The sequence below is a fragment of the Cuculus canorus genome, chromosome 1 (genome assembly GCF_017976375.1).
Source record: "Cuculus canorus isolate bCucCan1 chromosome 1, bCucCan1.pri, whole genome shotgun sequence".
Taxonomy (NCBI): domain Eukaryota; kingdom Metazoa; phylum Chordata; class Aves; order Cuculiformes; family Cuculidae; genus Cuculus; species Cuculus canorus.
Genome location: NC_071401.1, coordinates 155,526,401 through 155,548,068, shown reverse-complemented (window position 1 = coordinate 155,548,068; position 21,668 = coordinate 155,526,401). Strand labels below are relative to the sequence as shown.

The 21,668-nt window shown below is 44.5% G+C and overlaps 1 protein-coding gene across 12 annotated transcripts in view; it reads right to left on the bottom strand.

The window, feature by feature from the left end:
* Positions 1 to 21,668, bottom strand: part of ZC3H7B (zinc finger CCCH-type containing 7B) — a 53,117-nt gene that overhangs the window by 29,682 nt on the left and 1,767 nt on the right. For 2 of the 12 annotated variants that reach the window (XM_054056041.1, XM_054056049.1), the window contains exons 1-7: positions 16,966 to 17,316; positions 9,914 to 9,974; positions 7,999 to 8,032; positions 7,442 to 7,639; positions 6,507 to 6,665; positions 2,607 to 2,687; positions 1,359 to 1,418 (exon numbers count right to left, since the gene is read on the bottom strand). In XM_054056041.1, the coding sequence (XP_053912016.1) occupies positions 1,359 to 1,418; positions 2,607 to 2,687; positions 6,507 to 6,665; positions 7,442 to 7,639; positions 7,999 to 8,032; positions 9,914 to 9,966 (585 nt within the window). In that variant the 5' untranslated portion in view covers positions 9,967 to 9,974; positions 16,966 to 17,316. Of the gene's footprint in view, positions 1 to 1,358; positions 1,419 to 2,606; positions 2,688 to 6,506; positions 6,666 to 7,441; positions 7,640 to 7,998; positions 8,033 to 9,913; positions 9,975 to 16,389; positions 16,409 to 16,578; positions 16,598 to 16,965; positions 17,319 to 21,668 lie in introns of those variants that run through there. The other 10 variants (XM_054056047.1, XM_054056051.1, XM_054056048.1 and 7 more) reach the window with 9 other exon arrangements.

The window sequence follows — 21,668 nt, the reverse complement described above, 5'->3', positions numbered from 1 at the left end:
ATCTTAGTATCCCTTCTTGTTGTACAAAATTGTGACTGAGAACAGCCCTGAAGAGAAGGACTTGGGGGTGCTCACTGATGAGAAGCTAAACATGGGCTGGCAATGTGTGCTCACAGCCCAGAAGGCCAACCGTACCCTGGGCTGCATCAAAAGAAGTGTGGCCAGCAGGGCGAAGGAGGTGGTTCTGCCCCTCTACTCCTCTCTCATGAGATCCCACCTGGAGTATTGTGTCCAGTTCTGGAATCCCGAACCTAAGGAGGATATGGAACTGTTGGAACGGGTCCAGAAGAGGCCACGAAGATGATCAGAAGGCTGGAGCACCTCTGCAGTGAGGACAGGCTGAGACAGTTGGGTTTGTTCAGCCTGGAGAAGTGAAGGCTCTGGGGAAACCTTATAGCAACTTTCCACTACCTGAAGGGGCTGCAGGAAAGCTGAGGAGGGACTTTGTACAAGAGCATGGAGTGACAGAACGAGAGGGAATGGCTTTAAATTGGAAGGGGGAACATGTAGATGAGACATCAGGAAGAGATTCTTCACAATGAGGATAGTGAGGCACTGGTACAGGTTGCCCAGGGAAGCTGTGGATGCTCCATCCCTGAAGCTGTTCAAGGCCAGGTTGGATGGGGCCTTGGGCAGCCTGGTCTGGTGGGATGTGCCCCTGCTCATGGCAGGGGGTTGGAACTAGATATCTTCATGGTCCCTTCTAACTCAAACCATTCTATGATTCTATGATCCTATGAAAATGACAATTAGTACGGTTTTATACTTTGTTTGCTCTAGGGAGCAGCATGAAGTACCAAATAGCCCATAAAAACAGCAAGTGTTCTGGTTTTTGGTTTTTTTTTTTGGCCAGTGGTGGAACAAGCAAATTGGCAATTTCTTATATTTCAGCTTGGTGTTTGCACAGTGCTCTACCCAAATTGGATCTCTCAGGTGTCAGGACAATACAAAGAACATAAACTATGTATGCATCTTGCTCAGTACATCACATGATTTAATGGTTTAATGGTTTCATTTTATACGTTTCTTCAGCAACTGCACTTTCTGACTTTTACTTAGCATTGCACTAACTACGTAAAAACTTGAAAACTGGAGCTTTTTTATAGTGCAAGAGAGAGCAAACATCCACAATAACTAAGAAAAATAACCATATTCAGTGATTCAATTACTGACAGCAAAAATGTTGTCATTAGAAATATTTTCAAAGAAATTAATTTCCTTGGCAATTTTCCTTAAAAATGGAAAACACTCATTAACACACCCTAAAAGACAGTTATAAATTTGCATGTAAATAAAACTGTGAAGTACTCTAACAGCCCAGTTCACAAACAGTAAGAACAACAGGATGCAAACTCTACCTGGTTTGACAAATTGACTGACGTGCCATTACTGAGTAGTGAGAACGTTTCCAATTCCTGCTGCAAGAAAGAAAGAGGTCTTAGAACACAGACAATCCATGAACACTTCTAAACTAGGTAAAGCTGGTTTACAATATGGTTTCCCTTCAGGCACTGCCCATAAAATAAAAGCCACCCCAAAAGGCGTAACGCTGTGACTCAGGGGTACAGTTTTACGAACCCTGAAAGGGACATATATTTCTTCTGGACACTTCAGAGTAAAACACCCAACATCCAACACACAATCAGGAAGCAAAAAAACTCCCTGAGCAACAGAAGTCTTTGTGTTTTCATTAAGAAATCACTACTTTGGGAAGGCATTGCAGCACTGGAATGAAAGCTGGAACTCAATACAAGATACAGCAAGGTGCTGTCAAAACACTGATCACTAAATCCCAAATAATAAAAACCATTTTGGAGTTTTTATTTTTTATTTTTCTAACATACAGGTGGTTTAAGCCCATCACAGTGACAAAAATGAGGCAAGACCAACGCTGTGAGCAGGTACAAAAAGTATTTCTATGTAAAACTTCCCTGTTTTTTTGAAACAGATTCATTCCAGAAGGCTGAGAGCTGCTGTAAGGGTGCGGGTTTTTTGGGGGTAGGCCAATCACATACGTGAGGTTAGTCAGAGAGAGGAATAAGATGCTACAGCCAAACTTACTTCCAAAGCTCTCTGCAAATTGGATGCCCACCAGTCACTTCACCACCACATACTGCAATTGTGCCCCTCTGGAGGTGGGACATACTGGGTGTTTAACACATCGCTGTACACAGGGCTGGGGATGGGAATGTAAGCCTCGGCTACTAGCTAATGCTCCCTACTCCTGAAAACGCATCCTGGGGTTTTACATGATCAAGGCAGCTTTATCCAAGAGTGCGAGCAGTGGCCTAACGCCCTCTAGCTCCATCCCAGGGTACACACTTAAGTGCCAACAGTACTAAGGTTACAGTAGAACTTTCTTGTATAGTCACACACTCACTCAGACACTGGGGTCAACTTATTGGATCCGCAACTTGCTTTTTGCTGCCTTCTTTCCTAGCATCTGACCAGATGTGTACTTGTGATTTTCCCAAAGCCTTGCCCCCACCACGAGGAAGGTGCACGCCTAGATACAGGGCAAGAACCCCAGGGCAGCACCTACCACTTCTGCAAAAGTACACCTGAAAGAGCTGAAGAATAGTCTCTAAGGAAAAAAAAAGTCATACCTGAGGTCTTTTGTATGCTTTTCGAACCCTCAGTCCCAGCTTCTGGGCCAGCTCTTGTCCCAGCTGTGTGACACTTTCATCCTGGGGACAAAACCCATTGTTAGGACACTTATAGTTTTACCTTTGCAGCACACACAATGAAATAAACAGGAATGCAGTTCCCCACACGAGGCTGCATCAAGAAGCCTCACGTGTAGACAGCAGTGTGTGGACAATTGCCAAAGCAACCCTAGAGGAGTCTATGCAGACTGAAGTGCTCACATCATTCAGTCCTGCTGAGATACTGAAGCTGCACCAGGACCTTCCCCCACATCCTTCTGATACTGCAGAAAATCAGAATCAAGCGTCTGCTTCCAAGAAAGCACCTACTCTCCAAAAGCAGGGTTCACAAGTCCTGCTGGCAAGATGGCTGAAGGAGCTGCCAAGGCTGTCTGCTAGCAGTCTTCGTGCTGGGGGCTGACAGAGCTTCCACAAGGTCCCAATGCCTGCGAAGAAGGACCCTGCATGCCTTCCTGCATGTACAGCCTCTATGCTTTCCCTTTCCACCAGCCACAGAGCTAATAATCAGGTTTGATATGCAGACACTATTCACCAGCCTGTTCTGCTTGTTTGTTTGTTATAAAGCTGAAACCATGTCTCAGTTTCCAACATACTAGCTACAAGGCATTTTCAGTGTCTGCAGCCTCAGTTTAGTCCAGCAGATTCTTCTGCTTTCCCTCCTCCATAGCATTAACCATCCTCCCTGCTCACTCCCCAGGCCCACTCACATACCATCTTGGGCTTCAGGCAAAGTTCTGGGCCATGCTCTATTCCCCTGCTCCATCCTTTCCAGTTCTGCCTGGACTAACAACCTGCCACAGCCTTCTTCACTTATTTATCACCAGCAACTCTTTCCTTCTGCTTTCCTCTCTCTCCCTGTTAGCAAAAATACCAGAGTACTTTAACAGTTTCTTCAAAGAAAAAATACCTCCCCAAACTATTGTGACACCCCTCCTTAATGTACCAACATTTCCTCCCTCATCTCCAACCTTGAAGCTTGATCTCTTCTCTCCACTTGCCATGTTGGCCTTTCCAACCTCCTTCTCCCTGCAGGTTCATCCTTTCCATTTCAACCCCTCACCAGCCTCTGGTTCTTCCAGGCCACAGTATCAAGAAGTTTTCCTTTGCAATTTGGAGTGCCACTTTTTGACTGTACTTGCTCCCTCACACCCAGTTAGATATTAGGAAAAGATTCTTCAAGAAAAGGGTTCTCAGGCACTGATAAGGGCTGCCCAGAGAAGTGGTTGGGTCACCATGCCTGGAGGTGTTTAAAAGACAGGTAGATGAGGTGCTCAGGTATATGGTTTAGTAGTGAGCACGTACAGGTGGACTCAATGATCTCAGAGATCTTTTCCAATCAAACAATTCTATGATTCAACATTGGTCTTGTCACCATCTTCTCTGAAATCAGTGAAGTCAAAATCTAGAGTATTTTCTCTTCTCTCTCCGTTTTACAACCCTTCAAAATGCACTTTCTCCTAAAACTGCCCCCACACCCTCCAGAAACCTCTTCTTGGTCAAATATCACAGTCACTGCTCTTTCCTCACTCTTTTCCACCTCTCAGATCTTTCTAACACCAATCACATTTTCATTGCTGTTTGCCTCTGGTGATTCTGCCTTTCCAAACACTGTCTCAAGTGTCTTCTGAAGTCTGCCATTTTCCTGCTCCCTGTGGAAAACTCACTAGAAAGATCTCTGACGTCATTTCTTTTTTTCACTGATCTTGTACTCATACCTACCAGGTTTACCCTATCCAAGTCCATATGTCAATGTCACTCCAAGATGTCATCTCAGATTACTGAACAAGATCGAGAATGTACTTCTCAAGACTGCCTCCACTTCCTTTCCTATCAACATGTAGTTAGTTATTGTCTTTTTTGTTAACAGGCCTGAGGTTTTGGGGGTGAGTGGGTATTTGCTCTTTGCCACCCCAAGAACTTCCTTTAGCTTTCCCTTCCCTCAGCCAAGTGCCACCCTTGGGCACTCACTACTTCCCACCTAAATGAAGGGATGTTCAACAAGGGCATGCAACATGCTGTCCTCCAAAACCCAAAAAAAAAGACTCATGCCATACCAAAAAAGCACTCCACAGAGGAGTGTCAACCTCATCACCTTGGGAACCTCTGCAAACCATCAGCACTGAGTATCTGCACCCAGAAACAAGTTAACTCTGTGAGACGTTGAGTCAACTAAACGGCAGATCCTTCATCACCAGAAGTTTTAACACATGCTCTGCTTTGACCATAACAAAGTTTTCCATTATTACAGCAAAGTAAGCTGGAAGTACTGTGTGTTCCAGAGGCTTAGCAGCTGGTGTAATGGAAACAAGAGTGAGATGACAGATAACATGACTTGCTTTTGATGCAGAGGTGGCCTATGGTTTCTGTTAATCGGGTCATCAGGTAATGGGGTATCTTAATCTACAAGACTGAATTGTAGGGAATAGGGAATTGCAGATCACTTGATATGGAGTTCCTAAGGTTGAACTTTCCTGCCACAGAGAAGTTTGATAGTGTTTGCAGACCGTGATGATTGTAATGATTATAATGGTTTTAAGCTGAAAGAAGGGAGATTTAGATTAGATATTAGGAAGAAATTTTGTACTGTGAGGATGGTGAGGCTCTGGACCAGGTTGCTCAGAGAAGCCATGGATGCCATCCCTGGAGGTGTTCAAGGCCAGACTGGATGAGGCTTTGAGCAACCTGATCTAGTGGAAGGTGTCCCTGCCCACTGCAGGAGGTTGGAACTGGATGATCTTTAAGGTCCCTTCCAATCCAAACAATACTAGAATAATAATAGGAGACACACCAACATAAGCATGTGGTTAAAAAATAAATCCAATTAAGTGGTTCCACTGCACTGTGGAATGTAGTCAGATATGACTTTACACAAACAAATAGATTAGATGGTTTTGTTTATAAGAGGGTTTGTTCAAAACACAGTGAACTCCCCTTTGGAACTCCCCTAACGTGACACCTTTAATGTGTTTTGGTCACCCTGTTCTGCCAAGTCAAAGAAACTAGAATTTACACACAAAAGGAATACTAACTACTAGCAAGGCTTTCCCAGATTGCTTCTGTAACACTAACAATAAAAGAAAGTTAATTGTCCTGCTTAAGTAGATGCTTTTTTTTCCTATAACAGCATTGCTGTGATGGACCAGAACCAAATTTAGCAAAGAAAACCAGTGCTCACTAGAATCTATCGAACACAGCCTCGTTTCTTATTCAGTATTTGGCCTAAAAGAACACTCAACAAAGCATCGTAAGTAAAATACTTAAGGCCTTGAATATGCAGATAGTCCCCTCCAAATTAAAAAAATTTACACACCTGTGATCATAAATCCAACTATGACACTATGTCAAGGACACCTCCACATGTCCCTCCAGAAATATAAGCTGATACAGCTTGCCTTAGCAATCAGTAACTAAAATGTGACACATTTGTATCTAAAACAGGAAAAGTATCCCATGTTTTCCTCCTAATGTTCCATTTCCCATTTGTCCCATGTTCCTAGTCACTCCCATTAGACGTATCAAACAAGCTGATTAAAACAATCTCTGGGCCTTAATTCACATTTTGTTAGGGCAGGGTTTTGCTCTTCATAATCAGGCCACCAAACTTGCTGTCACTACCCAGTGCCTCTGGCTGGCATTGTCTGTAGAGAGTGACTCGGACTGAAGAACCGTGGGAGGTCAAACACCTTCAAGTCAGAGAGACAGAATTTCTGGCATAAGCATGATCCTAGGAAGAGCTCAGCTTCCTCTCCCACTATCCTCTGGCCTCATTGCTAAGCATATTAAAGAGGAAGAGGGCGGTGAGCCACAGAAATCTAGATGAGTTGTATGTCAAAAACTCACATGTGGGAGGGACAGCAAGCATCGGCTATTGCACTCGTATGCCTCTTTGTGCCTTCCAAGTTCATTTAGGGAGCGGGCTTTCCGGAAGAGTGCTCGGATGTTCTCCTTGTCGAGACTTAAAGCCTTCTCGCTGTCTTCCAGTGACTTCTCATACAATCCCTGCATGGAATAGATCACCTCGAGTCAGCTAAGGCACAGCAGATTAACCCCTCCTTCTGTGTGAATGCACATGTTTTATCTCTCAGCAGAAAACAGAAATAGAATCAGCAGTTGGAAATACCTATATCACTTTATACATAGATCAGCATACAAAACACACAAACCCTACAGTAAAGAACACTTTGTTAAGACTTGCAAAACTGAAAATGCTTTAAAGGCAGTGAATGACAGAATTAAGACTGCTTGTGCAAACTTATCGCATCTAACCCTCTACCTTGGGCATGCGACATTTGACAGCCTTTAATTAGGTGACTGCTTGCTTATTTTTTTCATGGGACTCAGCCTCATTACAAACAGGATGGACCTGCTCTGGGATTGTGCCATAAAGGAAAGCTATTAAGATTCCTTAGGAAAATGAAAGCACGCAGTCTTTTAGAGCTGAAAGTTCCATCAAGACCCAAAGCCTTCTCACTACCTTCCAGTGCCTCACTTGAGGAGGCGGGAGCTTCCAGAGCAATACTCGGTATTCCACAGAATTACTTGGTCAGAACTGCACTGTCGGTACCTTAAGCCTGGCCTCCTCTCCTTCACATCCAATCCTTTCGTCTCACAAGACACAGCACAATAGTGGGGAGATACTGTTTTCTGTGTGTCATAGTGTTGGAAGAGGGAGTGGAACAAATCAACTGAAACCTCTCTTATATCTTTTCCAGTTGCATGGCACTACAACCATGATGTCCTCCTGGCCCCTGGGGATGACTCGGGAAGGCGCTCACCATGGCAAAGTAGCAGGCAGCTCTGTTGACATGCAGCTTGCACAGGAGTTCCTTTGGGATGGTCACCTCGTCGGAGGCTGCATAATCTGCCACATTCAGCCCTTCTACATACTGCACCAGCGAAAGCTTGAAATCCTTCTCTCTAAACAAATCATTGCCTTCTGCAAACAGGTTTCTCACCAGCTTCTGCAAAAAGGCCTGGGCAGCAGGGAGAGAGCAAACAGACCAAAGAGAATACTCAAGGACAGGAGAGGTTTCCCAATTTCCCCTTCTCTTCCATATGTTTTGTCAAACTTGCTCTCCCTGCCCACTAAGACTCTCCTGCCTCCCCACCCTCCTGTAAAACATCAGAGGAGAAATAATCCAGTCAAATCTCCTCAAGTGTTTTCTCCTTCCCCTGAAAGCTGTCCTTGCTAGAAACTTTAAGTTTTAAGTTACAGACAAATTGTGAAAGACCATCCTACGCTCTCCACTTCTGGTATGTAAACTACTGGCTGTGCAGCAGAATAAATCTTGCTCACCAGAGTCCCCAACTTCAGAAAAAAAAATTTAACTACCTCATAATCTTCTTGGCTTAGGGGTAATGTGGACCTGAAAAAAAGAAGACAAAATTCTTATAAAACAGGCATCCGCACAAATGCAGGCATTTGTCTGATGAAGAAACCACCTTTCTGGTTCTATGTTGATGATGTCAGTGAGTTGTGGAGCATTTTATCACTTCCAAGGCAGCTGGGGCAAAAAGAACACAATTAGGGAGCATTACATACAGCGATGGCCACAGTGGTGTAAAGAGACAGCCAGGCCACAAACGGATTTGAGACTATAAGAATGTTTTCTCAGATATTTTCTGCACACACACAATCACCTGTAACAGGCCTTCAGACAGCCACCTAAAAACAACATCTTTGAGAAAGTCCCATGAGAGGTTGGCAGGGAGAATACGAACTTATTTTATGTGCACCTGGATCTAATGAGAAGCACCAGACTGGCACTCCAAGAACTCCTCAAATCCTCTGTGTGACCAAAGACATACAGTGATAAACGCAACTCTTTTCCTCTGCATTACCTTAGCCACATGAGGCCCACACCACAGAAGGAACACAGAAAACAGTGCAGGTTTGGGAGGACATTTAACTCCACCTGTCTTGGCCAAGGCTGCCAAGCTATGCCACAAAACTGTCAGTGTCAGTGCCACAACAGCACTGAGACTTAGGAGAAAGGTTTCATTCCTCAAATCGGACAGTGCAGGTCATCCAGGCCTAGTCTACATGTATTTTTTAGTCTCTTTAAGGAGAAAACAATAGGCTCTAGAGAAATCCTTAGCACATTTCATAGCCCACCTCACCTTTGAAATGCAACATTGCATACATGATCTTACTGATCAGAGAATAACCTAATCTCACGATCATCTGTTCCTGAAAATTATCTACAGGAAATGCCACAGCTTTGTAAGAAACATTCATTCTGCTTATAAAATCAGAGTACTCCTTTTTGACATCAAAACAAGCCAACAAATGACACTGTCCCTAGTTCAGAGTTCAAAATACACTCTAGAAGCATGAACAATACTCTGCATTTCTGAATTATTTTCTCTCCAGGAGTCTTGCACATTTTTATAAATGTTTTATAATGTTATCAAAATAAAACTTGCAATTGCATCTCTGAAACTGGGTTTCAGAGTCTCAGACTGAGGCGAAAATATCATTGCTGTGCCACAGGATATGAATATGTAAGATGGAAGATTCGGCATTTTTTTCCCATTATAGATGCACAGATTTCAGCCATAATAACTGGAGGACTCAAAGAAGACCTTAAAAAAAGCCAAACCAATCTGATTACAATCTTGCTGATTCCTTACTCACCTTGGGACCTGGACCTGAGTCTGAAGCCTTTACTAACTCAAACACTGGAGCGAAAATATACCCCTGTACTTTCAAAGGAAGTACTTGAACTTATAACTACTACATAAGCAACCACTGTGAAGTCTAGAAGGCCACACAATATTCATAGAAGAATGACCTAAGGTGCCTATCAGGCTGGCAACTGTAAAAGAGCCCATCTTTTTCTCCAACAGGTATCATATGGGGTGCCTGGCAAGACATTCACCCTACCTTCCCCACCTACAAAACAGAAACACCACCTCCCTTCCTAAGAAAGGTGGGATAACCTTGTTGAGAGTGTGGTTTGAGATCTTCATTAGGAACGCGAAGATCCAAGTACTTTTAGTATTATGCTGACTACAAAGACGACTCTGGAACTGCAGTGAAGGGCAAAACTCAAGGAAAAGAAAATGATACAATTTCAAGTTGAGAGTTGGCAGGACAAGAAACACCTTGAAGAATCACAGTGAAAATCTTCAGGACCAATATCTCTTTCCCACGCAGCAGCCCCAGAGTGGTGAACAGGAAGAACTCAGTTCCTGCAGTCCCACCACCTCCAAAGACACGGGAAACAATGAGGTTGTCCACTTACTGTATGAACTGAAGTCCTTTCTCTATTTCCTGTTTTCTCTTCTGTCTCTCCATTATAGTTGCTGCAGAGGAAGAAGAAAAAACCAAACAACACAAAATGAGTCATTATAGGTCTTGCTGGCAATTAAGCAGCACAGTATTTTGTGTGTGCCTAAATTTACAACTAACAAAATCTTACAGACCAGATGCCCTGAACATTGAAGTCCATGATTTATGCATTCAGCAAACGCAAGACAACAGGCAGCTCCACTACCACGTATCTGCTTTTTCTCACATGCCACTACCAGGATACGTGGGCAAAAAGGAATTACTTCAGTCTGAGCTCCCTACCTGGGGTGCCAGTAAAAAAAGCAATGGGAATCAACTGTTATCATGACTGCCTTCTAGAAAAGGACAAAAACAATAAAAATAAGCATTTCCCCTGCACTGGTAGTCATTTCAAGAATTTGTGCTGGGACCTTCCTATGATAAGCACTTCTGACCCCTATTTATCTGAACCAGATTTAAACTGGTTTACTGTATGGTAGTCTGTGTAAGGGGTCTGGAGGCACATCACAAAGACAGACGCAAAGGAAAGAGACAGAATTGCTTGCCATGGTCCACATAAAAACCCACTGATGAATCTAAGTAATGGGAATTTCATGCTGAGAATCAGCACGCAAGAGTAACACAGATTTGGGAATGCTCCTTGGGAGAGGGAGCCCATCCTGCAGTTTTAAACCGGGGTGGGCAATACCTGAGGAAGAGTCAAGAGAGAGTTGTCCCCACCTAGTCAGAGAGACAAATGGGCACAGTAACTTCTCAGCATTTGACCAAATCCAGTCTGGTTCTCTGCAAATAAAAGAGTTTGAGGGAGCCTGCTTGGAGTAATGTCTCTTTTCTCAACTCGTGTGGATTTGAATCACACCTTTAGACGTATGAGCTTCACTCCCTATGGTTTAAGAGTAAAGCTTGGAATGGTTCCTCCCTGACCTCTCCCCAAGGTACATAGGTCTGCCATGCAAGGAAAGAATAAAGAAAGGGAGAAGGATGGCACTTTGTGGCAAAACAGAGTTGCTGATGACCAGCAACCGGATTTCCCAGCCTTGCCATCAACCAGCTGTGATCACAAACACTGAGGAATGGTAACTTGGGGACAAAAGCAGCAAGCACAGAAACACCAAGATAAGATGGAGCAGAAGACACTGTGCCCTCCCAGCTTGCGTTTGACTCTAAAAAGATTAAGAGAAAAACAAGAGTAACTCCTCTAACTGCACTTACAGTTGCTTGAAGAGCATCACTTCTCAGCTTCCTTTTACATCAAGACCATCTTTACCATTCTAAGGTATCTTATGGTATCTATGGCACATTCAGTCTGGAACAGGGTGAAGGATACTTTAAAATATGCGAAAATCAATCCTGACAACCCAGCAAGCCCTTAGTGATCGTGCTCTGTGCCACGCAAAATGCAGAAGAATTGTTACCTGCCCCTTTACTGAGAAGGAGAGCTGGGGGACAGGGAAAAGGCAGGAGCAAGAGAAAGACTAGAAAGAAGCAGTAGCAGAAGGAAGCGAGAGCTTGAAAGTAATACTGTGCAGTTAAGTCATCAGATATTAAATATGAAAGGAACTGGTCTGAGCAGCAGGTAGGAGGTTTTAAGCAGTTGCATTTGGAACGGGACAGACAGTGCAGAAAGAAAGGGAAAGCCTCCAGACAAAGTGAGCGATCATCTGCATGTCTATAAAGGCTTTTAACAGAAGTGATGGAGAAGAACAAGTAGACTTCAGTACAACACCAACAGAAGGCCTGGAATGATTTATAAACAACCTGGATGATGAGCAATCAGGAAGAAAGAAAGGAATTTAACAAGGAAACTGTGAGGCTAAAGTGATCACTGACACTACAGGCAGACAGGCTTGAGGGGCAGAAAAACAGACAGAGTCCACTTATTTTACATTTTTCCTTGCATGAAATTTTGCAAGAACAGAAACAGTAAGAGAGAACAGCCCAGGTGAAGAGGAGCAATAGGAACCATTTCCGAACAGAAAGCCATGAAAGAGGACAGAACAATCCCTGAGCACTGTAGAGGACTGTGAGGGGCATCAGACACAAGGGTGGGAAAAGAACCACCATGGGAAATGGGAAGAGATAAACTGCAGGGGAGGAGTTAAAAGGCCAAGGGGACCCTCACAAAGGGAAAAGACAGGGAGGAAGGAGGAACTTTCAGCTGTCTGGCCCTTGAGTGCACTAACAGGTTTTAAATGCCTCAAACAGCCTCACTTCAGATCCCTATCCACACACCCTCTGCCTGTGGTCCAGAGGCTCCCATTTAAGCTCAGGTCTAGGCAAACTGCCTCATCTGAGCCATACTGAAGGTGCATCTGTCCGCACTTGTATCTCCTGGGCAAGCCTTGGACATACACTGTAGGAAGCTTGTCTCTAGTCCTGTCTCTGGCACCATCTCCTACTGCTGGACTTGCTGCATAGACCCTAGACCAAATTAACCACATCATTTTCTCTGGGACCATTAATGGACCCCTACTATCAGCATCTTGTTCACATATGATGGGACTGTACCCTAGTTAATGAGGAGACTGCTGGTGGCTGTCATCACCCTTGGCTTCTAGCTCGTCCTCCCTGGAGGAGCAGACCTGCTCTTGCTGCTCCCTGACATGAAGCACGCTGGATAGAACAAAATTCAGGGAAGTGAAATGGCAGCCCATGGATCTGATGAAAAGGGAGACTGTTGGCAACTGTGCAGAGAGCAGCTTAACATTGGCTGGTCACACAAAGCCAATGGCTGCACTCTGACAATGCTGCGGCACACCTCCACAATGCTGTACATCCCCAAAACAGATCACCACCTTCAAAAGCTTCTGATACATACAGCTTACTTCAACCTCTGCATCTGAGCTCAACTTTTAAAACACTACTGCAAAGAGCAAAGAAGAGGTCAGTACCTGTTCTCACGGCTACCCTGACCTCTCTGCTAAAACATCCTACGCAGCAGGCCTTGGACAAATGTTACAATGAGAACTGGGTACTGTTGCTTTCCCAGAGAGAAGGGCATTTAAACGCGACTGTGCAAAAAGCTGGCATGGAGTCAAAAGACTGCAGGGGAAGGCTCCTGAATGTCTCCCTCCTAGAATTATCCAACTCCCCCTGCACCTTGGAGCTCCCCATCTGTGTCTCCTCACCACCAGTGTCATCACATGCAACATGCATATCTCCATCCTTGCTTCGCATGGATGGCTTATCGACCTATCGCATCTCTGTAGGTCTCACCATATCCAGTTACAGGTTTGATCCTTGCCACAAACCCCTCATCATTAAAAAAACTCCCTGTGCCCTGCAGAATGTTTAATCTCTGCAGTACTGTCACCTTCCAAAGTGAACATTCTTCAGTGCAAGACCCTCCAGGCCTGAGCCTGAGCTCACCTCCAGGCTGTCGCTACCTGAGACTGCCCCACACTCTTCTCACATGAAGTCAGTGACCAGCTTTCTCTGCTAAAGCCCCATCAGGCCCTCATGCTTATGTCACGATGTTGCACACAAGACTCTTCTCCTCATGGCAACACCTGCAAAATGCACACCACATGCTCTAATAGCTTCTTTCACATCTCTCGGGAACAACCACCTTTCTTCTTTGATCTGACTCCACAGCAGCACTCACCTCCGCACTGGCAGTCGCATCATTGTTGGAGGCTAATATTCATACTCCTCCTTTTCCTCCTTATGCCACCTTGCCAGCAAACTCAGGTCATGTCTGTCTCCCCTCATCATCCTAGCTTCTCCAACTGTGTCTCATTCCACCCTTGAACCAGGCTGCACATGCATCACACCAGCAAACCCAAGACACAGGGAGCCACTCACATGTGCAACACTTCAGTTCTGCTGTGCACCACATCAGAGCTGATACATAATTAATTTTAAGCACAGAGCCCGTTTAGGTTTTGTTTTATCAATGTTAAAAATATTTTTAGAAACACGGTGAAAATATTTCATGAAGCAGTGTGCCTAAATGTCTCTTCCCCCCCTAAATCTGTCTGTTCAGATTTGTCTGCCCAAATCACCAGCAGAATTCAAATCCAGAGTATTTTTATACCTACTACAAAGCTCTTATCCTTTCAGTCCAGAGATGTTTATCCTCTCTGGTCCAGTATATAGAGAGCATTTTATTCATCATTTGTCAATGAGTTACAAACTAATTGCTAGACAGAAATAAAATCCTGCAAATAGGCAAAACAGTTTTCTTGCCTTCAGAAGGAAGCACAAGCCAGTAAACAGGGTGACTCAATCACAAACTGTGTAGATTCACTCTACGAGACCCTAAGAGATCAACAGAAAAACTTGAATTTACCTTATCAAGGACTGGGTGTTATTCTCAGCCCTGCCAGTGCTGAATTTGGACAAAGTTTTTCATACTATATTTCAGGGGTGGCAATGAGTTCACACTTGACCGACTTCCAGGCTTTGACTGTTAACGTTTCAGCCAGAAATAAGCGCACTGAGATGCAAGTGGCAGGTTGTAGAGCTGAAACAGGAGCTCAGCTCCAGGCTGTATGAACTCTCCTCTGCAAAAGGCTCCAGGATGTGCTACTCCGCAACATGGAGTCTTTCCCAGGCAGTTTGGCCACCTTGGTGGTACAGCTGAACAGGTAACTAACTGGACTCAGAGGACAAGCTGCACATCCCACGACAAACATAGACTCCCACTTGCTGGTGTGGTTACTCTTTGTCATGCCTCACAGCCGACAGCTCTCACGGTCCCCAATGCCACGCTGTGCCCAGTGGGTCTCACAACTGTGTCCCTTCACATGCTAGCCACTCCGAGGCACCTCCACAGCTGCTCTCCCACACTCTGACACGCCGCTAGTCCCACTCCTGCCCTGCAGCACCATCAGGGCGGCTGGCTTCGGGGTGCCACCAGCCTTACCCAGCAATACCTCCAGCAAATGCAGGGTGAGGCGGCAATGACCCCTTGGCCCCTAGCTGAAAATCATGGAATCATAGAATCATTAAGGTTGGAAAAGACCTCTAAGATCATAGAATCATAGAATAGTTTGGGTTGGAAGAGACCTTAAAGATCATCCAGTTCCAAACCCCCTCCCATGGGTAGGGACACCTCCCACTGGATCAGGCTGCCCAACGCCCCATCCAACCTGGCCCTGAACACCTCCAGGGATGGGGCAGCCACAGCATCCCCAGACAACCTCTGCCAGCGCCTCACCACACTCACAGTGAAGAAATTCCTCCTTATGTCTAATCTAAATCTGCCCCTCTCCAGTTTATACCCATTGCCCCTAGTCCTATCACTACAAGCCTTTGTAAACAGTCCCTCCCCAAAGGTCATCCAGTCCAACCATCGGCCCAACATCACCGTGCCAACTAAACCATGTCCTGAAGTGCCACATCTACATGCTTTCTGAGTGCCTCCAGGGATGGAGACTCCACCACTTCTCTGGGCAGCCTGTGCCAGTGCTTCACTGCTCATTTGGTGAATAAATGTTTCCTAATCTCCAATCTCAACCTCCCCTGGCACAACTTAGAATCATAGAATCACTAGGTTAGGAAAGATCTCTTAAATCATGGAGTCCAACCATTCCTATCTGCCCCTAAACCATGTACCTGAGCACCTCGTCTATCCGTCTTTTAAACACCTCCAGGGATGGGGACTCCACCACCTCCCTGGGCAGCATCTACCAGTGCCTGATGACCTTTTCAGTGAAATTTTTTTTTCCTGATAGCCAGTCTGAACCTCCCCTGGCACAGCTTGAGGCCGTTCCCTCTTCCTATCACCTGTCACTTAGGAGAAGAGGCATCAAACAAAATGTTTCCCCGTGAAGGTGATGGAGATAAACCCCAAAGCCTCAGGAACCCACCCTGGCCCCCATCACCCCATTTTCTGCACCATACACGTAACACTGTTTCCTCCACGCCACCCAGAGTGATACTGCCCATCCCTTGCCCACTCTCTCTCTCTCTCGGTTTCGTGCCCACCTAGCCCTTCCTGCCCTGCCTCGTTCCATAACATTAACTCTCGGAGCCGGTTCCCCTCCCTCCGCACTAGGCCGCCGATCCCCGGCCTTGCGTAGCGGCCGCCGCGGGCAGAGGCGCCACCTCGCCCGGCCAGGTCTGAGCGGAGCTGCCGGTGCCCCCCGCACCCCCCGCGGCTCCCTCAGCGCCGGCAACCCGGCTTGCCCCCCCGCCCCCCAAACACCCCTGTAGGGGTTTCCCACGGCAGGAGTTATCCTCAGGAAAAAGAAAACAAACCCAAACATACTCTTCCTCATTCCCCACCCCCCCATCCACTTAAATCAAAATCTCCAGCAGTATGGGAGGCGACTTTAAAGAAAAAAACCAAACCATAACCTCCCCTGCCACCCGGAAACGGTCTGAAGCATTAAAGAATTTGGGGTGAAAAAAAAAAAAAAAAAAAAGCAGCCACACAAGAAAAAGGAAAAAAAAAAAAGAAAAATGAACAAAAGATCCCACAACCTTCTTATCTGATAAAACTTTACAAGCCCCTAAAGAAGGTGCATCCGAAAAGCAATTCCACAAGGGCTTCTCTGCTGCTTCATGGGGTTTATACCAAACAAGAGGGGGAAACTGCAGCCTGAATACGGCTCTGAACGCAGCTTCAAACCTACGAACAGGCAAAATCGCAATTAATCCCAAGTTTCTCACCTAAACCCAGAGGCTTTCCCCCCAGCTATCCACTTTTAGACTGCTACCGCATTTTTTTCCAGGGGGTGGGATTAGGATCTCTGACAATTTTTTTTTTTATTTATTTTTTTTTTGCAAACCCCACATTTTTGGCGGAAGCGGAGGTTTGCTTCAAAAATCTCACCCATATTCTTTTCCACCGCTGTATTTTTTAATTTATTATTTAATTTGCAATTACACAACATTTCATCCATGCAGTTCCAATCTGAAACCTTTACTTTCTAATGAAGCAACACCCAGATTTTCTTGTTTCTCAAGTCCACCCCTTCCTACATACAAAAACACACACACACAAAGAATTGGTTAAAGTCAAAAACAATCCCCCCAAAATAATAATAAAGGACTCACCTCTCCTTGGGTTTTTCCCCCCTCACACTACGTATAAACTTTCCTTGATAAATGGTATTGTATTACTAGAGATATTATTAATGTATTATTACTAGAAGTAATAATAATAGTAAGTGCTATTTAATTATAGAAGGCAGCATTCTGCTTCTGGATCGGCTGCCCCTGCAGCTCCCTCCATGTGCCTCCTCATCTCTTTACTTTCATTTCCAGGTCTCGCTCTGCTCTCAGCTGCACCAGCAGGAGAAAATGCCTCCCTGCGTATCCTCTGGGCCCTAGAGGCTACCGCTTTCCAGTACAAAAATTCACAGCTCTTTCCTTTCTGGGAGTGTTTTGAGATTCTTTAAGGTGAACGAGCCTAGGGAAAAAAAAAAATACTAAAAAAAAAAATAAAAATGAAAGCACTTCGGCAGTCGCGACTCCGTTCTTGTTTTAATGCAACATTTTTCTTCTTCCTGCCTGTCTTTGCCGATATATAAAACAGACGTCAAAGGAAAGCAAAGCTGCCTCTGCAGAGCAATTGCATTCATGCAAACGCAGCAACGAGTTGAATTATGAGACCCCATCCCCACGGGATTATCACATAGGTGAAGCAGTGACCCTTTTGTGTCCCCTCATATGTTTGCTGGAAGAGAGCCAGAGCCATCGCTCCTGGCAGAGCAATTATCTAGCCCAGCCAGACCTTACTTACTCCATCCTGCACTGCTGGGATGGGGGGGGGGGGGGGATCCCTGTAAATAAGATCTTCTGTAAATATAAATGTTTGGGTGGGAAGCAATAGACAGTGTGTGTGTCTATAAATAAAGATAATGCTAAAAAAATAATAATTAATAATAATAATAATTATTATTATTTACTACTGGGCATTATACAATATATGTGCGTTACATATGGTTTAAATGTGCATGCATATATATATATTCTTTTATGTATGTCTTTATATCTACACATATGAGTTCAGGCATTTTTTGGAACCAGATTTCTTGCTTGTTTCATCCCAAATCCCTCAATATTTCCAGAAAGTGGACTGAATCTCCACAGCAGCCCATGCCAGCAAAGCCCCAGGAATGGAGCTGCTGGAGGGAAGTGTGGTCCCACTGGCACATCTTATTCTGTCGTGGGAAATGGTTGTGAAGACAGAGTAGTCGAGGGGGTTCATCCATCCATGCCCAGCTACACTACCGTTAACTTAACTTTTTATCCTGGGGAAGAGGAGGCTGAAGGGAGATCTTATCGCTGCCTACAACTACCTGAAAGGAGGTTGTAGAGAGGTGGTGTTGGTCTCTTCTCCCAAGTGACAGGTGATAGGAAGGGAGAACGGCCTCAAGCTGCACCAGGGAAGATTCAGATTGGCCATTAAAAAGGGGTCATCAGACACTGGCAGAGGCTGCCCAGGGAGGTGGTGGAGTCACCACCTCTAGAGGTATTTAAAAGATGGGTAGGTGAAGTACTTAAGGATATGGTTTAGTGGCAGATAGGTATGGTTGGACTCGATGATCTCAAAGGTCTTTTCCAACCTGGTGATTCTATGATTCTATGAAATAACCCTCTGAAATGAGTTTTATGCTTGGCACTCAGTCCAACGTCCCTGGCAGAAAAAGGTTTTACTCTCCCTAAAGCATTCCATCTACAACCAGATCATTTCCAGACACTGGTTTAAATTACCACCTCTTTTCCAATGTAACCACTGGTATGTTTACTCCTCAGTCTCTCACTTCTCCATTCCCAGTGAGCCAAAAGAGTGTCACTTGGTGCTTTTCAGCTAAGCAACCCCACTAACATTCAGAGGCAAGTGAAAGGTGTCATCTGAAGTGTGGTAAACTTATTTAATATTTAAAACGTCAATCAGAAAGACTTTATACAATTGGACTTGATGATCTTAGAGGTCTTTTCCAATCTAAATGATTCTGTGATCCTGTGATTCTATTGAGTGGGATTGGCTTCTTAGCAGCTCTGTTGACACAATAAACTGCTAATATGAAATACAGGCTTTGAATTGTATAACGCACCACGTGACAACGGAGAACACTCTTATGCTCTTCTCAATATTTAATCACAATGCACTTTTTTTTTTTAGACATGCATTATGATGGAAAGATTCCCGTTATTTGTGGATAAGACAATGTTTATTATCTCTTTAGCAGATTTGTTACCCCTTACTTCTAGGCAGAGACACTGTGACATAGAGTCTAACTAAGCAGGGCCTCCAGTGCAGAAGCTGCTGGGCAAAATGTAATGACAGTTGCTGTCAAGGGGTGGCTTTGGGCAGAAGAAAGGTGGAATAGGCCTAGTGGGGAAAAGTAAACACAGGGAGACCTGACATGCCAGATCTGCCAGGTCACATTGGGAGGGCAGCGTCATGGAGACATTAATCTTCAAATGAGTCACAAAGCCCAGGACACCTACAAACCTGCTGCATCTCTGAAAGACACAGTATCACAGGTGGGCAAGAAGAAGAAGGCTTAGGAGCTAAGGATAAAGAGGAACAAACCCAAAATCTATACATAAGCACTTTTATTTTAATGCAAGAATGTTTGTTTTCAAGACTGAATTACACTGTTGAATGTCATGTTATACTTCCCCCTGGCCCAATTTCCTTTGCCTGTAAGGTCATGATGCAGCATGTACTGCTTCTCTCATGAAATAGCATCTTTCCTTAGCGGTTAACATAAAGATTTTCACCATTTCCAAGCATGGTTATTGAGGTCTTGTGTGCAGGTAGTCAGTGTCATAACCTGACTACCCTGAGGGGTCGTGCATTGGTAAAGGTTCAGGCTGTCAAGAGTGGATCTGAGTCAGAACACCCAGATTCCTCCCTGTCTGCCCTACTTCCACCCGGCTGTTTAAACTGTTTAAGGTAGGTATACATGCAGTGCCAGACATAGGTCCACCAAATGATGTTTGAAAACAGGAATTTAAAGGAAAGTACCCACTTAGCTCCAATAGGTAAGGAATTAAACCAATCAAACATCAGGATTGGCAATATATATGTTTTTATTAAGCATCTAAACAATTGCTAAAGCTTGCTATGTGAGATCTAATAGCTCTCACTTTATTCAAATGTGCATGGATAAAAGTGCTTATAAGCCTAACAGTAACAAGAACAATGATAATACAAGATAACACTCGTGACTGCAATTAAGGTGACTGGCAGTATCATACAGTCAGGCAGGCGTCCCTGGCTGGGAGGATGTCACCACACTGGTGAGATCCTCAACTAGTTCTGCCCTAAAATTAGCTGTTATAAGGTTGCTTTACCTACACACTGTTATTAACAGCTATGATCAGAAAACAATTCTCCAAAAAGAACATCACAAACCACAGTCAAAACTGCACCATCTAGCCTTTTGCTGAGCAGAGCTCCTTTTTGTCAAAGTAACTGGCCTAGAGCTGCTAAGGGTGGGTGGGAGCACCAGTCACCATAGTCAGCAGAGTCAAAACACCGCAAAGCCTACTGCAAACTAGTTAGTGCATGGTAAAAATGACTTTTCTTTTAGAATTAATCTATTGATCTGTGCTACAATGGCACAGTACCCCTGTATTCCTATATAGCTGAATCCACAGCTAAAGACTTTGTTCCCACCACTCCGACCCAGGCAATTATCCAGTATTGGGGAGGAAAACAGAGAAGGGAATTGGATGTATTTCGTACCATCCTGTCTATTGCTAGAGATCGTAAGGAACTAATAATAAGTGTCAAACTCCATGCTTAGATTTTCCAAGTTCAAGCTCCTTCTCAAGATCACACTTTTATTCCCACATCTGCTGTGCATTTTCCAGCAGCTTTATTCTTCTCACATAGAACCAGAATCTAGCCAGTGCCTCAGCTTCTTAATTGCCTCCAATTGCAAGAGAAGCTCCTCTTATTATTTTTGATAGTTAAATTTTGCTCATATTTTCTATCTGATTTCTGTACTGGTTTACAGCTTCTATTCTTTCAGCTGTCATGCCCCATAAAGAAACATTGCTTTTTGTATTCCTGCAGAACAAAGGTCTACCATGCCCTTCAACCTTAATGCAGTTTCCCAAGTCACAGAGCATTGCCAAATACTGACTGACATTTTTTTTCCTTGATCTATAGAAGCATTTGATACTGGTTTTTAAATCAGAGTTGGGAGAATTGTGAGAGAATGAAAAATGCCTCATATGCTTTGGGACCAAATCAGAATCAATCCAGCTCATTGCCCTCCTCAATTCTGAGCTCACCAGCTCTGCAGGAGCTGCCACCTGAAACGGTACCTATGTTAGTGCCTGTGGGTCACAACTCGGAGAGATGGGATGGGGTCAAGAAGACCTGTGCAAACATCCTGCAGTAACAAACAGGTTTATGCACAGCTCACCTTGTCCCATCAGATGTACTTTCATTTCTATAGTCAAGAGGAAAACGCCACACACAATGTACACACAAAGCTGTCAAGAAAACTCATGCTTTTTGCCTCCTTAAGTAGGAATAACTGCACATAGGAGACTTCATTGTGGTATACCACTTCCTCAGAAGGGAAGGAGGGGAGGAGCAGTCACTGAGCTCTTTTCTCAGGCCACCAATGATAGGACCCAAGGGAATAGCAGGAAGATGTTTCAGGGGAGGTTTTAGGCTGGATATTAGGAAAAAGTTCTTCACCCAGAGGGTGGTGGAGCATTGGAACATCTGTCCAGGGAAGCAGTCATGACACCAAGCCTGACAATATTCGAGAAGCATTTGGACA